This window comes from Staurois parvus, unplaced genomic scaffold (genome assembly GCF_062004578.1).
Source record: "Staurois parvus isolate SC_StPar_1 unplaced genomic scaffold, SC_StPar_1.0 ptg000207l, whole genome shotgun sequence".
Classification (NCBI taxonomy): domain Eukaryota; kingdom Metazoa; phylum Chordata; class Amphibia; order Anura; family Ranidae; genus Staurois; species Staurois parvus.
Window position 1 is genome coordinate 2,087,715 of NW_028318003.1, and position 20,219 is coordinate 2,107,933.

A 20,219-nucleotide genomic window follows, 5' to 3' on the forward strand; every position below is an offset into this window, starting at 1 on the left:
ATTTAACAAAGAGCAGTGACAATGCACTTCATTCACAGAAGCAGATAGCATGCGGTATTTAGGTGTCCAGACACATTTTGCCTAAATATCGAATGTGATCCTGAAATGGTCAATTCACTATATTGTTTTGTAGTATTTGTAGTAACACTCAGTAAATACCGAATGAAAGGCGTTAAAATCAATGCACAGAAGGAAATAAATATTTAAATGCATGAGGTAATGGTAGTGGTCCAGGCATGTAGTATTTAAGAAATGTAGAAATATAATAATAGGCAATTTTGAGTAGTTTCTGCCTTTTTGGATCAGTTCTCTCAACAGTAATGCATAGAAACCTAAATATGGAAATTATTGGGGTTGATTTACTAAAGGAAAACCTTTTTTTTAGTTTTGGATAGAGTGGAGGTGGATTAGAACACCTGTCAGGTTTTTACTGTTGTCTGTGCCCCATCTTCCAAAAAAAAAAAAAAAAAAAAGCTGATAGGGGTTATAACCCTCCCTTACTCTATCCAAAAAATGTTTTGCCTATAGGTCTACTTCAAGGCAATTTGCAAGTTACTCCAGAGCTTAGTACATGCAATCACATGCAAGGAAAAAGAAAAAAATTTTTCCTCGCACATGATTGGATGATGAATGTCAGCAGAGCTTCCTCTAATTTACTAAGCTTTGGAGCAAGTTCACTTGCAAAGTGCTCACTCTATGTGCCTTTAGTAAATCCACCCCATTATATGTAGTAAACTTTACTTATTTTCTCATTAGATTTTCAGAGACATTTTACGTGTATATACCAGCACATACATCATTTGCTGCAAAAAAAGCTCCCAATCACTCCAAACATTATACAATGTTCATGCATATCACAATGGTCGAATCCCTTGTTAGAACATACAGTTGTGTTCACAATAATAACAGTCAGACATCACTAACCTGATCAATCACTGTTTTTGGTAGAAATGATATTTCTACATGGCAAATAATTTACTAGCAGGTGTAGTAGAGTAATCGAAATCCAACAGACCCAACAGTCATGACATGCATGCTGCTGATTCTGTTTAATTGAATCACTAATTGAAAGTGGCATGTTCAAAATAATAGCAGTGTGGAGTTCTATTAGTGAGGTCATTCATTCTTTGAAAAACAGGTGACAATTATTGCCCTTATTTAAGGAAGGAAGGAAGGCAGCAATTGTTGTACATGCTGGTTACAGTGCAATTCTGAGGAAAATGGGTCGTTCCAGACATTGTTCAGAAGAACAGCGTACCTTGATTAAAAAGTTGATTGGAGAGGGGAAAACATATAAAGAAGTGCAGAAAATGATAGGCTGCTCAGCTAAAATGATTGCAAATGCTTTACAATGGCAACCAAAACCTGAAAGACGTGGAAGAAAGCGAAAAACGACCATTCGAATGGATAGAAGAATAGCCAACATGGCAAGGACTCGCCAACAATCGGCTCCAGGAAGATCAAAGAAGGTCTAAAGTTACCTGTGAGTACTGTTACAATTAGAAGACGCCTATGTGAAGCCAAGTTATCTGCAAGAAGCCCCCGCAAAGTCCCACTGTTGGAAAAATGATGTGCTGAAGAGGTTACAATTTGCCAAAGAGCACATTGACTGGCCTAAAGAGAAATGGTGCAACATTTTGTGGACTGATGAAAGTAAGATTGTTCTTTTTGGGTCTAGTGGCTGGAGACAGTTTGTCAGACGACCCCCAAACACTGAATTCAAGCCACAGTACACTGTGAAGACAGTGAAGCATGGTTGTGCAAGCATCATGATATGAGGATGTTTCTCATACTACGGTGTTGGGCCTATTTATCGCATACCAGGGATCATGGATCAGTTTGAATACATCAGAAAACTTGAAGAGGTCATGCTGCCTTATGCTGAAGAGGAAATGCCCTTGAAATGGGTGTTCCAACAAGACAACGACCCCAAACACACCAGTTATTGTGCAATATCTTGGTTCCAGACCAACAAGATTGACATTATGGAGCGCCCAGCCCAATCCCCGGATCTTAATCCAATAGAAAACTTGTGGGGTGACATCAAAAATGCAGTTTCTGAGGCAAAACCAAGAAATAGAGAAGAACTGTGGAATGTAGTCCAATCATCCTGCGCTGGAATACCTGTTCACAGGTGCCAGAAGTTGGTTGACTCCATGCAACACAGATGTACAGCAGTTCTCAGAAACAGTGCTTATACAACTAAATATTAAGTGATTCAAAGGAAAGCAAAATCTTCAAACATGTTTCAGTTTATATAGTGAATGTTTGAGTTTGTAAAGAGAATACAAACACTGCTATTTTTTTGAACAGTCTAATATTCACTTTTCTTCAATTTGTGTAGAGGAACAACACAATTTGATCTATTTTTCTTCATGTTTTGATTTGGAATAGAATGTGTAGTGTTCCCAATGCATTTGTGTGTATGGAAATAAAAGCTATTAGAAGGATTTTGAGCTTTATTCACTTTTTTCAACACACTGCTATTATTTTGAACACAATTGTATGTCAAGTGTAGTGGAGATACTTTACTTTTTCACAATTATTTTTAGAGATATTTTCCCACTGACAAGTTCCCACTGCCATCATTGATCTTTTCAGATATCTATAAGGGGGTAAGTCTTCCCATGAGTTGTATATACAGTATAGTAATTTTTAGCAGGGGTTTCCTGAGACTGGAAAGGTATTCCAAGGGTTCCTCTGTGTTGATAAAGTTGAGAAAGGCTGCTTGAAAGTGTAACTAAAAGCAAAACTTTCATTTTCTTTCTGGATGGCGTAATGGGAGGGTTAAACCTCTGTAATGTTTTTATAATATGGGCAGAAACCTATAGCAACTAGTGAGATTTTAGTTTCCTACAACATACAGTATAACCGGATTAGTAAAATATGAATTCTGATTGACTGCTACAGTTTTCATATTGCAATGAGTCTGATGACAGGTAACTCCTTAACGTTTAAAGGAAAAGTATGTAAACATTACAGAAGCACAAACGCCTATTAAGAACGATTCTCTTTATTTTACAGAAATTGCATAGAACTTTAGTTTTCATCAAAAAATATCCTTATAGTTCTTTCATATACAGCGTTATATGGACTCCTGGAAAAAGACAATTTTTACAATATGGGATAGATTTACTAAAACATAATTTATGAATCCTATAAATTTAGTTCATAGTATGACTAAAGAAAAACAAACACCAAGAATGACCTCACTCAATCAGTACAGTGCCCATCTTTCCAAAGGGAACACTTCAAGAGCACCTGATTTACTGTAATGTTGACACATGGTAATGAGACCTTGCAGCACATGAGAACAATTGTCACTTTTCATAAATGATGATGTGGTAAATCTATCCATCTCAATTACACTATGGCAAAGCTATATATTTACATAACCATCTTCAGCGTTTAGATGTCAGAACATTATTTTTGGAGCTGTTTGTGTGGCCAGGATGTATTGTTCATATTAGGAATTTAATTTTTCCATACAAAACATGAATTCTGGAATTCTGACATAACACAGCCTTCAAAAGACACACAGAAAACCATTTAATCTCAACCAAGAAACACATCAAAACTGTCTCTAATTCATTTATGGAGGACAACCTAATTCTTACCAGGACCATATTATGATTTTTGACAAAATGTTCTCTTTATTATTACAAACATTGCAGGTGTTGAAATAATAAACGCTCAGAAGCATGAACGACTTTGAAGGAAGACAATGTTCCTCACAATCCAAGGAAACAATACAACAGTCCACTACTAAATTGGGTAACAACATACCAGTTTTTGTGATGCCAAAGATTGTGATGCCAGCTGAAAATACGCAGACCCATTGTGGGAGATTTTGTTTATAATGTGGGTAATCCAGTACCAGGATTTTACTCTTCTTTAAAAAAAATAGTTTTAGAATTATATGGTCTTAAAAAAAAGACAAAAATAAAACAGCACTGGATGTTTTTGTTTCCTACATTATCTGTCATGGCTCTTTTACTCTGGCTCACTGCTATTTGTAGTCTTTTCCCACAAACTCTCTTCACTTTGTGCTGGAGATCCACCAGTTGGGCGTGTTCTGAGACCCTGAAAACGGCGACACTCCGGGCAGACTCGAATATGTGTACATTCTCTGGCAACTAGAGCTGCTTCTTGTGCCAGTCTCTGTGCCAGCGGGTCGGGGCCACTGCCCCCACACAGTTTACCATTGCTTAGAATGCTAGTATTGCGTCCTCTTTTATCCTCCGGAACAGCTGATCTGGAGCGTATAATGCCTGCCCGTCTTCGACGTGGCAGAAAACTGTCTTTGCAAAGTATAATGCTACTTAACTCTGACATCATTTCTTGACAAACAGAAACCTGCAACAACACAGAAAGCAAAACATTTTAATAAATAATGTTTTATTTCTTGATATTTCGTGTTTGGGGTGCAAATATGCATAGTTTTTTTCACAATTCGAAATCTTGATTTTCATGTGACAATGCAGAATGAAACACACTGAAACTTCAGGGAAAATTAAAAAGCCTTTGCTTTTTTAACAAGGGAGGAATTAAAAAATGAATTTTTCTCTCTGTCTAACAGAGGTAATACCAACTCAAAAAGTCTTATATACATATACTGTATGTAAAAGAACAATTATACCTAATCATTTTGTCATATTGTGCCTTCATTAAATGTTGCCTCTCCTTGCGTATCGCATTTACTTTCAATGACATACAGCATATAAAAATGTAGTCTGAACAACAGATATGCAAGTAGATGGTATGATCTTACCTGAGTATCTTCAGAATTTCTTATTGTCCACAGGAACTCCAGCATGGCCATGAAGATAGCCACTATTAATCCACAGATTAACACAACAAATATGCCTCCAATGTTTTCCATGCCCAAACCTGAGAAAATGAGAAAAGTACAGCAACATTTGATTACTGTACATTTCACAAACCATCATATGTTGTATGTTTGTTTTAGACTCTGCTTTGTTGGGTTTGCACGTGAGCGTGAACATGTCATATTCATGATAACAAACATTGTGTGCTGTCTGCACTGCACTGCTCCCATAAAGCTTTAACTCTAACTTAAAGCTACTATAATGTTTATATAGACAATACAAGATAGCAGGAATATAGCCATCTTTATATAGAAATGGATTTTCCACTACCTCAAATTATCTGTATACCTCTTACAGAAGCCTAGGCCTGCACCCCACTCAAGTGGCTTCTGTCTCCCTCAATAAGTCAGTGGGCTGCAGAAAATCATGCATACATGGCTGCTTCTCTATAGGACCATGTGGAGAAGCTATCTACTAGCAAGCTTTCTATAGAGAATATCCTGAGCATGTGTCCTGCACTGTGACCAACTGTAGGCTTCAACTACTGCAAAGGTTGCCAACTCATCTGAAGCACGTAGTGGAGCATATCTATGGAATGGGGGAGGGGTGGACAAGGGGACAATTAGGCCCCAACTTGAGCTAAAGGTAGGACTATACAGTATTACCATCACTTAGCTTTCACCTGACAGCTCTTATGAGTAAGGAGGAGGTAGTGGTTGCTGGGGGAAAAGGGAAGAAAAGGGTTACAGTTATTCTTCTAAGCAAGATAAGTGATGCTTCAATGGAATATGTTTTATTGGCATGTTTAAAAACGCAAGAATAAAATGGATAATTATATCAAGAAAGAATGAAAATGCAAATTGTAAAAGATGAAATAACAGTTACCTTTTGCTCTGTGGTCTTCTTCTTTTGGGCATTTACCGCCATCCCACCATTTCCGCTTTAGGTCTTCCAGACAGTTGTTTTCCTGTAGCTGCAAGATTGCTAGATCAAATTCATCACGGAAAGCAGAGCCTGTAGTAAACACAAACATGTGGATTGAGGTGTATGCCAAAACTTTTCAAGAGTAAGGGAGTTATTGAGTTATTGTTTAACTGTCTGTGTTCTGCTAGGGAGATTTCCCTTTATCTTCTGTCTTGGAAACACAACAGAAAGAGAGAAGAAATCTCCCTAGTGTAAGTAAAATTTCGAATTTGTACAACTGCTACCAACTGGAAGATTTTAGGTCACCTCTTGTTTTCTTGAAACTATACAATGTAGAATTACCCTTACTTTCTGTCTCATTGCAATGGTCACTCAAACAGAGAGGTGAATCTCCTCAGTGGGGGCCCAAACAGCCATACAAATTGGTAGGGGGTCTAATGGTGCCTCACTCCATCCAAATTTCAGCTCTGCTTTAACATACACTTTCATGTACTCATTATTAAATATAATTCGTTTTGTGATATGTATCCTTGCAGTGAGCTATTTTCAATGCACAACAGAAAGCTAAAAGAGAAAGACAATTTACTTGTTTTGGCATTAGAAGTGCATTATTTTCTGAGAGGGCTAAGATGACCTTGGAAAATCAAAGATTACCAGCTGCTGATCTATACTTATAAACTGTCATAATTAGCCCATTGACACTGCTACACTGGAATATTGACAACAGGCAAACTCACAAATTAAAAAACGCTCATCAAGGCCACGCTTCATCAGTCCGTCCTGCCTATGCACAGCAGCGCAATCCAAGTGTCCTTAGCCACCAAACAGTCTTGCAGTTTTTTAAATTAGCACAAGAAATGCATGAAATGAAACATAGACTAAGAAGAAAGTACATGGATCTGGTACAGCATAAAAAAAATCCCATTCTATACAAAACCAAAGGGATATATTGCCTCAAATTTAAAATGCAGAGAGGATGCTTTGTACACAGCCTGGGTGCACACCCACATCTTGTCCTCATTCACTTCTTCATTTTACTGTCTTAATTAATTACATTATGGGGGTTTCATTATTATTTGTATTGTTTAGTGTAGTCTTGTCTGATACTGTATCATATATACAGTTGCAAGAAAAAGTATGTGAACCCCTTGGGATTACGTGGAGTTTTGAATCAATTGGGCATAAAATGTGCTCTGAAAGTCATCTAAGTCACAATAGAAGAACACAGTCTGCTGAACATAATACTACACAAACATTAGATGTTGCCTTGGTTTAATTGCACATAACATGTAAACATTCACAGTGCAGGGAGGAAAAAGTATGTGAGGCCCTAGCTTAATGACTTCTCCCAGAGCTAATTGGAGCCAGGAGTGAGCCAACCTTGACTCCAATCAGTGTGATGATATTGGATGTGTTGCTGACAGCTGTCCTGCCCTAAAAAAACACACACCTGTTTTGGGTTTACTGTTTTCAAGAAGCACTGTCTGATGTGAACCATGCGTAGCAGAAAAGAGCTCTCAGAAGACCTACGATCAAGAATTGTTGACTTGCATGAAGCTGGAAATGGTTACAAAAGTATCTCCAAAAGCCTTGATGTTCATGTGTCCACGGTAAGACAGACTGTCTACAAATGGAGAAAGTTTAGCACTGTTGCTACTCTCCCTAGGTGTGGTCGTCCTGTAAAAATGACTGCAAGAGCACAGCGCAGAATGCTGCATGAGGTAAAGAAGAATCCCAGAGCGTCAGCTAAAGACCTACAGAAATCTCTGGCACATGCTAACATTTATGTTGACACAACTACAATAAGTTAAACATTAAACAAGAATGAAGTACATGGGAGGACACCACGGAGGAAGCCATTGCTGTCCAAAAAGAATATTGCAGCACGTTTGAATTTTGCAAAAGAGCACCTGGATGTTCCTACAGCACTACTGGCAAAATATACTGTGGACAGATGAAACCAAGATTGAGTTGTTTGGGAAGAACACACAACACTATGTGTGGAGAAAAAAAGGCGCAGCACACCAACATCAAAACCTCATCCCCACTGTAAAACATGGCGGAGGGAGCACCATGGTTTGGGGCTGCTTTGCTGCCTCAGGGCCTGGACAGATTGTTGTCATTGATGGGAAAATGAATTCCAGAGTTTATCAAGACATTTTGCAAAAAAAACATACGACCATCTGTCCGCCAACTGAAGCTCCGCAGAGGATGGGTGATGCAACAGGACAATGACCCAAAGCATACAAGTAATTCAACAAAACAATGGCTGCAACAGCACAGAATTCACCTTCTGGAGTGGCCCAGTCAGAGTCTTGACCTCAACCCGATTGAAATGCTGTGGCATGACCTTAAGAGAGCGATTCCCACCAGACATCCCAAGAATATTGCTACACTGAAACAGTTTTGTGAAGAGGAGTGGTCCAAAATTACTCCAGATCGTTGTGCAGGTCTGATCTGCAACTACAGGAAATGTTTGGTTGAGGTTATTGCTGCCAAAGGAGGGTCAACCAGTTATTAAGTCCAAAGGTTCACATACTTTTTCCTCCCTGCACTGTGAATGTTTACATGTTATGTGCAATTAAACCATGGCAACATCTAATGTTTGTGTAGTATTATGTTCATCAGACTGTGTTCTTCTATTGTTGTGACTTAGATGACGTTCAGAGCACATTTTATGCCCAATTCATGCAAAACTCCACGTAATTCCAAGGGGTTCACATACTTTTTCTTGCAACTGTAGATACATAACTCATCTATAACTCATATGAGAAGGGGGGAAGGGAGCAAGAACTAGGCAGACTTTTAAGGGACACAAGGATTACACATTTCTTGAATGAAAGTACAGATATTTTTTAAAAACTAATAATTTTTATAAATTTTTCAACAAAAAAGACTACAGGGCATTCACATAACAGAAATGCAAAAATCTCCAATACACAGACATATGAGTAAAGGTACAATAAATGAAACAATCCTAACCGTTCTGAGATAAGCAGCTACCAACCAATGGTCACTGTACCAAATGCAAAAAAAAAGTAAGGGAGTACACGGGTGTAAAAGTAGGAGAGAGAAGAGAGGGGAAGGAAGGGAAAAAGGATGAAAAGACTTCACCTACTACGGAGCCCAGCCAAGACCAAAAGACCCCCCACTTCCATCCCACAGCGACCTGAAATATGTCAGGTAAGGGGAGTTTTCAAAAGGTCCCGCAGTTCCCAAACCCAGTTATGTGTAAAAAATAGTTTAGGGAAGCTGTCAATTACTCCATCCAGTACAAATCTTTTTTATTGTTCACCATATCATAAAAATATAATTATTAAAAGTTACAGACATAGAAAGAGCCTCCTTCACATGTCACGATCTTATGTATATCTAGGAGGGAGGCTCTGTATATGACTGTCATTTTTATAATTTTATGATATGGTGAACAATAAAAATCTTTGTACTTTTTTTCAACAAATTGTAATTCTAGTTCTGGCTCCCTTTTTTGCATGAGTCATCACTGTTAAATATGCATACATATTTATCGTAATGTAGTAATATACCTGAATAATTGTATCACTATCATTTTCTGGTGTTTAGGTTACTAATATGTGCTCCCACCCAGAGCTCAAGAGGTTGCCCCTTCTAAGTGTTCGCTGGTCCCTATAAAAAGACCTGTATGCCATACACCTTTCAGGCTTGAAGAAGGCGAACCCGTCCCTGAAAATAGTTGCCTAGCAACCACCAATACAGGAAGTGTGCCAAAACAGTGCCAGATTCCAATTGTAGCTACAGTGAAGCTCTGGTGTGGAATACACAGACAAGACGTTGGTATGAACCTTTCTTCTACCATGGTCCTACTGAAATAAGGAGGTGGAGAATGGATCTCTGTGCAGAGCTGCTATTCCTGGTTACTGCATTCTCCCCTTCACCCAGGCTGTGCACAAAGAGCCCCATCTACATTTTAAATGACAGTGCAATACATCCCTGGGTTTTATATGGAATACAGTGTGTTCTATGCTGACCCAAATCAGTGTTCTTTCTTTCTTGTTTTATGTTTATAAATCACAAAATAACTTCATTAAACAAGCTGCCAAAACTCTGTGCCCTTTTTTTTTATTTAAAATCATTTGTTTTTATTACCAGTATTACAAAATAAATTATTTTAAATCTGAAATGGTAATTTTTTTGGAGGTTTTCCTAAATAGATTTAACTTTTTGAGTTTAAATGGGCTAACTGCAACAATTTATAAGGTTTTGTTATTCATTTTGAGCTCCATTTACTTGGTATATTACATTTAGTAAGCACTACATACAGTAGCAGAGGAAGACTTGAGTTGGACTAATAATTTCAGTTTCTTAGCTACTGATCTATGCCAAAAATCTAATCTCCTCCATAGTGTACATCTCAGATAAGGAAAAAAAAGTTGTAAAAGGAAAATACAAGTAGAGATGCTGTATATCTTGCTTACTAGAACATTGCCAGTCAAAGACTGGCCAGAGATCATGCAGTGGGTTAATCGAAAAAAAAAACACAAATGGATTCCCCTATCTATACAAGCAAGGTGGATGGAGGAATCCTCCAGAATACACTGATTAGAATTCAATGATCAGCCGCTGATCTAGAAAAATGTTTTAACAAGCTCGTTTGACAGAAGTCAATTGTTGAGCAGCAGCAGCCACACATGGATCAAAATTCGGCCACTCCCTGCTGAACCAGCTTAAACCTCTGTACTAGAGATATGCACAAAAAAAGGGTTTAGTTTCATATTCATTTGTTAAGTCAATCATTTTGTTTTGTCATATTCATTATGTTAGAATGATTTGTCTTCAGAATTTGTTTTCGTATATCTGGATTTGTTTAGTAAATTCAATGTTCTGAATCAATTCTTATTTTCAGAAGTTATTTTGGAAGATTCAGATTCATTTGTTATGTCATTGCAACTTGCTTGTGACTTTGATGTGACTTGCTGTTTTGATGCGACTTACTTTGATGTTTTGTTTGACTTTGATGTTTTGCTTGACTTTGGATTTGGCCAATCATACCAATACAGAGTGTGACAATATTATAGAACTTACAACACCCTCTGAAGTCACAAACAAATGAATATGGAATGACTTAGTCTACATTATAATTTATTTGGGATTAGTTGAAATTCATTATGATTGCGATTTGAAGATTCGGATACATTCAAATCTCTGAATAATGAACATTTTGTCAGAATTTCGATTTGTAAGGAAACAAATCCCACATGTCTACTATGTACAAACTAATCCATATAACCATTGTACCTTGCATTAATGTCTTGTAGCAAAAGGTTTCTCTTTACCATCTCAGAAAGCTGGGAAATATACTTAAACTCATGGCTGCACATACCTAGAGGCATTCCAATGCCATAGCCCTTTGTGTCAAGCAGACCTCCAACCTGAGTGAGGTTACAGTTGCGTTGACGATAGTACTCATTCATAGTGGACTCCAGAAGGAAAGCATAGTTTGAGTTCAGCACTCTGGCAATCCCTTCTTCAGTGCTCTTGACAAACACACTGGGCTGTTTTGAATGCATGTAATTCCACATCCGTTGATAGGTCTGGTATCTAGAATTCTAATAATTAACAACACAGCATTATCACATTATGATATTATTAGTTACTGAACAACTGTAACAATATAAGCTTGTGCTTTGAAATTTAGCTTGCATAAATGTTTAATGGAATTCTTGAATTTTCTGTTTTCTATATAAAGAATAGTAAACTTAATATAATATATCCAACAGCCTTGAATCTCTGAAACATCCCGCAAAATCTGCTTACCTGTGTTTATTCTCTCTAATATACTGTGAATGTACTACAGTGTATGCAACAGAATTCAAGCAGATGGAGAAGCGTAGTTGTGTTCTTGTTTTATATTATATGTTACATGTACACATTACTGGATTGAGCTCCATGGTCCTTGATTATCAATGAATGGACACTTTTCTAGCCCATGTGACACAACCAGAGTGATTGCTAATGAAATACAAAATACAACTCACTGGTGCGAGAAATGCTCTGTAAAGATACTGCATGTAAAGTATTATTTATTGGCTATATAAAGTTGGCAATCACTGGTGAAATTACATATTATATTACTTTTAAGTGAAAAGCTGTCTCTGCAGAAAACAAAGACAAACATGGCATAATTCTGCAAATGGGATGCACAGTTATATATTGGCTGAAATTAACAGACTGGGGAACATATAAAATGTTGCTTTGCAGGAAAATGCAGTCTGACATTAATAAGCTGTAATATTTCACCTAGTAATAAATAAAAAGTGAACAGCTACAGCAGTGCATCATCAATATAGCTGGGTTACCTTTATGGTATTAGAGGTAATATTTAATATTTCCCTTTAGGTGCACTATGATGGCAATGTTGTAGGTGCAGGTCTGTTTAAAGCTGACGTTTAGTTAAAAAACGTGTTTCTCTACAGCTTTAATAACTTTACTTCCCGGTATTGAAGTATTTCCTAGAATGTGCAGGCTGCTGGATTCTGTAGAGATCTTCACTGCAGAGCTGCCCTGTCCTCTTCCTCCTGCTAAATTTCCAACACTGTGGAGTTGATAACTCCAGGTCCCGGGGCTCAGCTGATCTGATGGGGGTCCCTTCCTGCCCTCTCCTCCACTGAGAAAAGTTCTTTCTATGATCACAGGCTAGGCTCACACATATTTGGGTCGGGAAACACATGCTAATCGCACACATTCCCCAACCCGCAGGCAAGACACAACGCTCTTTAGCAATCTGTGCTTCTATTAATCCTTAATGGCATCCCCATGCATTGAAAAACAATGTAACATGTTTTTGGATGCGCAAAACTGTATGGTGCAGCCACACCATGTTGTTGCAAAGAGGAGTGTAGAAACTCCAGTGGGAGAAGCAGAGACCGGATCTATCTTAAGAGATCTGAAAAATAGCTAATTTGCATTACATTTAAATTAGCATGTTATAAAGTAGTGTAAAGAAGGCTTGGTCAAGCAAGCAATTAAAAGTCTTCTATGTAGCTGACCTATCTTTGTATACTGTATAGCTGTTTGGTACAATGGGTATAATTACTTGGAAGAAAGTCATGCTGGATCCTCCATGTATGGTACCATACTCAATAGTAGTCTGATCAGCCAAGTCATCCACTGACTCAATGGGTACATCCATTCTCTGTACAGTAAGAAAGGCAGCAAGATTTGCTGTATATGAAGAAATAATTATCAGGGTGAACGCCCACCTGTTAAAACAAACACACAATCTTTGATTATATAATGGCTTGGCATTACTTTTAACATCCCAGCATTAACATGACACTTGATGTTTACACAGCTAAAGGTACCAGGTGGAGGAAGCTCTCTTGCGTCAACCAGTGTATATATATATATATATTCCAATTTTATTTCCTTGAGTTAAAACTGTGTGTTTCCTGGCATATTGATTTTCCAGAAAATGTACTAGGGTGGTAGAATGTCCCTTTGTTTATGGTTATATTAAAATGCACCCATGGGCCAAATATATTTATCAAACCACCATTACATCGCTACAGGAATATCATTTCTGCATTTCTGTAGAGGGGAAGCTTAAAAACTTGGAGCATTCTGTTGCTCAAACAGCTACAAGCTTCTGAGGTTGTGGGCTCTAGTTCACCCCCTGCCATGGTCCACTACTGGTTAATAGAGGCCAATCATCACAGTGATGGGTTTGTAGCGTAGCTTGGTCTCTGGGGGACTCTGTTATGCAACGCAAGTGATAGTTGCATAAATTTATCATAGCGGCAAGCTTTGGTGGAATGTTTGTTGGAACCCCTCATGTTAGGTGCATGCAATTTTTGTATTACAAAAAATACATGGCCATAATGGCCATTTGGACCTGACAACAAAGAAGAATAAATTTTGACATGCAGTTCCCCTCCAGTGCATGATATCTTATCTTGGAATTGTACAGTTTTCTATATATTAAACACAGCACCCTGTAAAACTATATTGTTTACATTTTTTTTGTAAAAATGGTCAAAACTGGGCAGTAAGAAAGGTCATACAACAAACCTGGCACTTGCTAACCAGAGATTCTATTGTCAGCAAGTATATTAAGGAGTATCCAGAGATCTCCTACAGAAAAAACAAGTCCTTAAAGGATCAATTGGTCCATATTCATTTTAAGGAAACACCTGATATACAGGGACAAAGGAAAGACACATTTAGGTGAGGTACCTGTGAATATTGTGAATGGATTTTGGAAGGGAGCTCTACCATGCTACCAAATTGAATGACACATATGGCTAGACACCATGGAGGGGATTTACTAAAGCTAGAACATTTGGGATCTGGTGAAGCTGTGCATGGTAGCCAATCAGCTTCTAACTTCAGCTTGATCAGTTCAGCTTTGACAATAAAATCTGGAAGCTGATTGGTTTCTATGCAGAGCTGCAACCGATTCTGCACTCTCCAGTTTTAGTAAATCCCCCCCTATGTGTACTGCCAGACGAAGGGGGTGGTCTGTATCATGTTTTGCAAATGTGGGGCCTTCTACATAGGATTTATATTCCTAGGGTTACCTCCCCCTGGGTTTAAATGAAGCATTCAGTGTCAAACTATTTTTGTAATGGAATATTTTTTATGCCCCCCTGGTCTGACAGATAAATATATAATCATCTGGCTCGCCTTGATCAATTTGATCTATCATGTATGGGGTGATAAGTATTCAGCTTTATATATGTAAATATTCAGCAGTATAATAGTCATTGACTGTTCTTACAGATTGCAAATGGAAATGCGGTGTTTTGATGTGTCGGCTTCCTTATGTGGTGGTTTGAGCCCTGTGTGACAAATGTTTGGTGTAGAATGGTGCAGTAGGGTGTTTTTTATTACATGAATGAGTTTATTATTTTGGTTCCTGTTTATTATTATTTTGGTGCTTGTGTCTATGACCAGGGTTTTCATCTGGGCTGCCAGTGGATGGCAGATGTCTAGCACGGCGTTTATAGATATTCTCTTACTATCTTTTTGGTGTTGTGGCTGGAGCTGGCTGATATGAGATACAAGCTCTAGTGATGTGTTATCTGTGGGCATTGCGGTGGCTGTGGATTGGGCTGACATTTTGCGCGCCTGGTGGGCGGACCGGGGGCAGTGCTTAAGCCGGCTGGCCAGTCTGGCCCCTCACCTGTGGTACTGCAGAGAATGCGCATGTGTGGCCTGGGTCGGCAGCTTCTACAATGCTGCAGGATATAACTAGTAGAGGATCAGGCATGGCGCTGGCATGTGACATCAATGGATGTAGCCTGGCATTCCTTTCTGTAAAGGCACCATTTGGGGAATTTAAGCTACTCTATCTCTGCTTTATTTGCTGTGGCGTGCACTGTGGTCAGATGTAGCGATTATGAGATAAGTTGAAATGATATGGTGACTTGATGTAGAATGGCGATTATGAGTTAGGTTACATCTGACATCTTTGTCACTGTTTAATTATTTAAAGGTACTGGTAGATTACCATCTGATGTGTTATCTAGCGGATATTGTTTACTTGCTGAGTGGAAATCGGGATGGCAGTATAATAGTCATTGTGCTGAACATATTATCAAACTTCAGTACAGCATTTGGGCTGTATACAGGTATGTGGAGCAATTGTTTGATATGTTGTATTATATGAAGCTTGATAAGCAGCCAATAAAATACCCTGTATTGATTTATTTTAGAATGGATTGGATCTTTGGAAGAACCTAGTCTGTATATGAATATGCATTATAAGTAACAGGTAATGTATTGAGGTTTTTGCTCATATGTATTCATATTTATAGGTTGGTTCCTCTATGATCCCAGTTGTGGCTATCCTTATGTCGGGGGAGATGTCTCATCATCACTGTTTGAACGCATGGTTGGCCACATCTATGAGGAGCTGCCTTATTACTAGTGTGAACCCATAATTAGCTACATCTTCAAAGTCATTTGATTTGAATGGAATGTAAATAAAAACCTATTAGTTATCATAACACCAGTCTGTGGATATATCCAGTTATAATTACTATATAGATCGGTATAATGTAAATGTTTTGAGAATACCTTTTTTGTCTGTATAGTTATAACTAGCACCAAATAGCCATACTTAGGCAAAGTTGGTGTTGTTGGTTGCCTACGCCCGCTCTTTTTGAAGCAATATGTGAGTAGTCAGGAAATTACAAGAGAGAAAAAATATGTTTGCTTCTTTATTTGGCATATTGTGCATATGCTTTATACATGTTTTGCATTGTAAATTGTTATATTTTTTTTAGAGAAACCTCTCACTCGGAAGCTATATATTTATGAGTGATCTATATGTGGTTGTGGCATATGCTTTCACCATTTTGTACCAAAAGGGATGTCTAATTTCCCCAGCATAGGTTTTAACATAGCTTTTTTAAATCAATAAACATATGTCTAATTGTTTTAAATGTGTATACGTCCTTCTTGGTACCAGTAAAGTCCATTTTCTTTCTCCTCGGCTTTTTTCAGTAATGTTTTATTTTTTCTCCACTGAGGGACACAGGAATTAGGGTTATATCATCATCTACATGATAAATGGAAACACAATCTGCTCTCTCCTGACCACCACTCAGCATAGATGCAGCACCATCCAGCTGCTGCTCCTACTTTGCAAAGCATCATGAGGAGAACCACTCTGTTCCTACTGTGGCCTACAGTGACCTGGTCATTACCTGCTCTCTGACCCTTATCAGCACGAGCTGCCAAATCTGTTGAAAAGCACAGATCTAGGGGGTGCTGTGGTGGCCAGCACTTCCCCACAGATTGTGGTCGCACCTCCCCAGGTCTCTGTCAACGAAACGAATCTACTGAGCCATGACCCAGACCCTGTTCCCCAGCGCAGGCCCTCCCAATCACTCTTCTCTGAATTGGTTGGTTGCTGGGACCGCCGATGTCTTAACAACCAATGACGTCACATATTAAACCATGTTAAACTTGTTAAAGCATATTAGACTACTAGACGGATAGAAGGTGTGCTTACCTTTAAGTAGTCTGCTGACCAGTACTTGATATACCTCCTTAAATCCCAGTTTATTCTGGCAGGTTCTCCCCTAGAACCTTGCCTAATTGAACATGTGGAACAAATGCCTGGAGTCTTATGCTTCAGTTGTGATAGCTTATTAAAAGCATCTAAGCTTATGTCCTGTATGGGTTTTTTGATGTCCACACAGATGTGCAGTCCATTCTGGTTGCACTGCTGGGGGCTGATTCCAAATCAAAAGATCAAATTACTCACTTGGATTTCGAGGGGCAATATCCCTTTGGCCCTACACTTGATATTGTGTTATGGATCCCAGGGGAGGTCAGAGTAAACTAATGCCTCAAAAAAGATCTAGAGAGAAGTCAGAGCAATCCCATCATTCTACTTCCGCAGTAGGTGCCCAAAGGCCCTACTACCTGCTTCTCAGGCAGCCCATAGTAATCAAAGTCACAGACTAGCTAAGCCCTCTAAAAAGCCTTCAGCATGAAGTTGTACCCCCACTTCTTAGGGGGGCTGATTGTGACTCCTGGTGGGTTTTTGAGTAGTTCACCTCTCCAATATTCATATGCAGAGTGCCTCTTAAACTCACAGGCTAATCCCTTGCCTCTGGTTGCCTGAGCTACTGCACAAACCAGGCATACCTGCTGTGTCTTGGAGCATTGTCTCTTGTATTCAGCCTATTGCCTTTTCTTGGCATCTCCATTGGGTGATGCTCAGATAACCTGCTGTAAGGAAAGTCAATTTTATGGATCCTTACAGTAAGCACTTTCCCAAAGGTCCTAACACCTTCAAAATCTGGGCCGATTAGGCATCGCTGGGTTCCAGTGTTGGTAACTACCTGTCACCCTCACTAAAATATTCCAAAGTTTGTATACCCTAAAATCTTCAATCTCTGGGTCTACCACCAGGTTCTTCAGACCAGGTAGTCCCTTTCAGGTTGGGCTGTCAGGCCTTTGCCACCAGGAGGTGGGAATACTTCCTGCGACAAGGGAGGTAGTTTGGTCTCATTCTTCTCAACTGTTAGCTCTGTACCAAGAGGAGAGGTTTATGCACCTAGATGTGCTACAGATCCTGTGAAAAATTCAGAGATAATTGCTGTAGGGCCCTTTGCCTCTCTGGATTGCCATCACCCTAGTTTCCTGCTGCAGGTACCCATTGCTGGGAATAGAGTATGTCTGGATGACTTTTTTTGATACTTCGGCTCACACTAAGGTACAACTTTTTAGGGTGTGTGATGTGGATATTCCAGAAGGCTTTGGGCAGCCGATTACTAGGGGAGAAATTAGGCAGTGGATGACTGCACTATTATCGTAGTAAAAAAAAGTATTTACTTAAAAAAGCATGTAAATTATCTGTAACTGCTTAAAAGGGAGAGGTTAGGAAGAGGATGAGAGGAAGTACATTTTTTGGTAAAGGATCAACTTATTGAAACCTACAGACATAAATATATTGAAAACAACTTTTAAATTGCATAAACAAGTTACAGACTATATAGCATTTTATCGATAGGGTTTATGTCAGGTGACAGTGAAACAGTTTAGATGTGCTAAGTATCCTGATAGTTCAGTGATAGCCCACACCACGAGCAGGACTGTAAGCAATGCTGTAAGCAGTGCAGCTGCTTGCTGGTGTTTGTGGTACACCACTGCAGATGTAAGTAGAGCAGCACTGAGACTACTATGCAGCAGGAGCAGGTCAGAGCAGGCCAAGTAGCAATAGCAGAGAGAAGAGAACAAGAAAGCGCTTATCACTGTGTGTCAGCCAGCTATGCCAGCCAGAAGCTGCAGGGAGAGCTCAGGGTGTGATGCCAAGATGGCCACTGCTCTTCTAAGAAGGTGCTTTAAGCATGGACAGCAAGGAGCTGGCCAATCACCGTCATTTCCAGGTAAGAGCTTTTTCAGGTGAATTTTCCTCAGGCATAAGAGGATAGCCCGAATCCTGATACTGGCAGTTTACAAATACATGTATCATGGGTTCAGGCAGCTAAAATGTGAGGGGAAGGTTTAGTGCCAGAAAGAATAACTTTCTGCAATACCTTCTTATTTTAACTAGAATTTGATATGGAACTGTCCATGCCAAGAAATTACAAATCTTAGCTGTCTTTTGCCCTGTGACTTTTAATACTAATACAGAAGATACGTTTTAAGAATGGCTGTTTAGAGGAGAAACAATTTATACAGAAATCCGCAGTACTTGATTTTGAAAGCACGGTGTATACAGTATATTGTTAGTTGCTAGATGGATTACTTTGCATCAGGACTGCAGAATGTCAGTCACTACACTCACTCAGGACAAGCAAGTAAAAAAAAAATCATTGTGCACTATATTTTATGCCAAAAATGAACAGACCAGTAAATTAAATAGGATTTATTATTTTCGAACTGTTATTTTGAGATTAATTTATGAAACTGAACTGCCCACATCATTGGATACTCCCACACTTCTGATTAATAGTAAAACTATCTATCACATTCCACATAGATTTTCCCTATTATATTTGTACTGATTTGTTGTCAGGAAACATTATACATTTTATTTTTAATGACACAATCCTAAATTAGTGTAGCGAATCAATGTAATGTGAATAATAAAATTTATATAAATAAATTCCATAAAATGGTGAACAAACTCCAAAACAATACTGTGCAATTCTTGACACTATATCTTCAATGTTCATCAAGTGCCAAGCATGCCTTCACCTAATAGTTGAAAAACCTGTTCACCTTGTAAAAGATCAAATAATGCTCATCAATACCTCAAAGATATCTGCCGGCTACATTTTTTAGATAACCCCCTTCACGGTCCTCCTTTAGTTCAAGGGTTTATATACTCTTTGAAAACAAGTATGCTCATATGCCATGAGACACGGATCCCATAAAACAAAAAGGCAAAACCACAGTGCTCTACGTTTTATAAAATGTATTAGACACCCAAAGATTAAAAACACTTACAAAAATAGTGTGCAGTAAAGCTTTATGATACTGTGACAATCCCAGCTTACTACATTACATTCTAAGATGGTACTGGACAGATGGTACGATGTCATGGCTCGGGCTTGGCTTCTCCCTCATATGCGCGTTGTGCCCTGTAATATGGCTTCTTCAGTAGGTCCTACTGAAGTTTGTTTTATGGGATCTGTGTCTAGTGTCATATGTGTAGACTTATTTTTGAAGATTATATAAACCCTGGACCTAAAAGAGGTTTGTGAAGGGGGTTATCTAAAGCAGTCTTTTTTGACCAGGGTGCTCAGGCACCCTGGTGTGCATTCAGGTATCTTCGGGGCTGCCTTGGCAAAATGCCCAAAAATTGTATAGAACCCAGCAAGTGGATCAAGCCTGCCTTTTAGTTACACAAAGCCACAGGTTTTCATTGTGCACCATTAGAACTTTCTAATCACCGCCGACATAAAAAAACAATTATGTCATCAGTTGATAAAAAGGACATTGGGTCTCTGCACAGCATCCTTCCTT

The 20,219-nt window shown here is 38.8% G+C and overlaps 1 protein-coding gene across 6 annotated transcripts in view; it reads right to left on the bottom strand.

Annotated features, from left to right (window-relative positions):
• Positions 1-2,997: 2,997 nt before the first annotated feature.
• GRIK4 (glutamate ionotropic receptor kainate type subunit 4) overlaps positions 2,998-20,219 on the bottom strand; it is a 475,013-nt gene continuing 457,791 nt past the window's right edge. For all 6 annotated transcript variants that reach the window (XM_089678554.1, XM_089678550.1, XM_089678553.1 and 3 more), the window contains 5 exons: positions 12,826-12,991; positions 11,113-11,338; positions 5,715-5,843; positions 4,772-4,890; positions 2,998-4,356 (listed from right to left, as the gene is read on the bottom strand). In XM_089678554.1, coding sequence (XP_089534680.1) covers positions 3,994-4,356; positions 4,772-4,890; positions 5,715-5,843; positions 11,113-11,338; positions 12,826-12,991 — 1,003 coding nt within the window. In that variant the 3' untranslated portion in view covers positions 2,998-3,993. The remainder of the gene's footprint in view (positions 4,357-4,771; positions 4,891-5,714; positions 5,844-11,112; positions 11,339-12,825; positions 12,992-20,219) is intronic.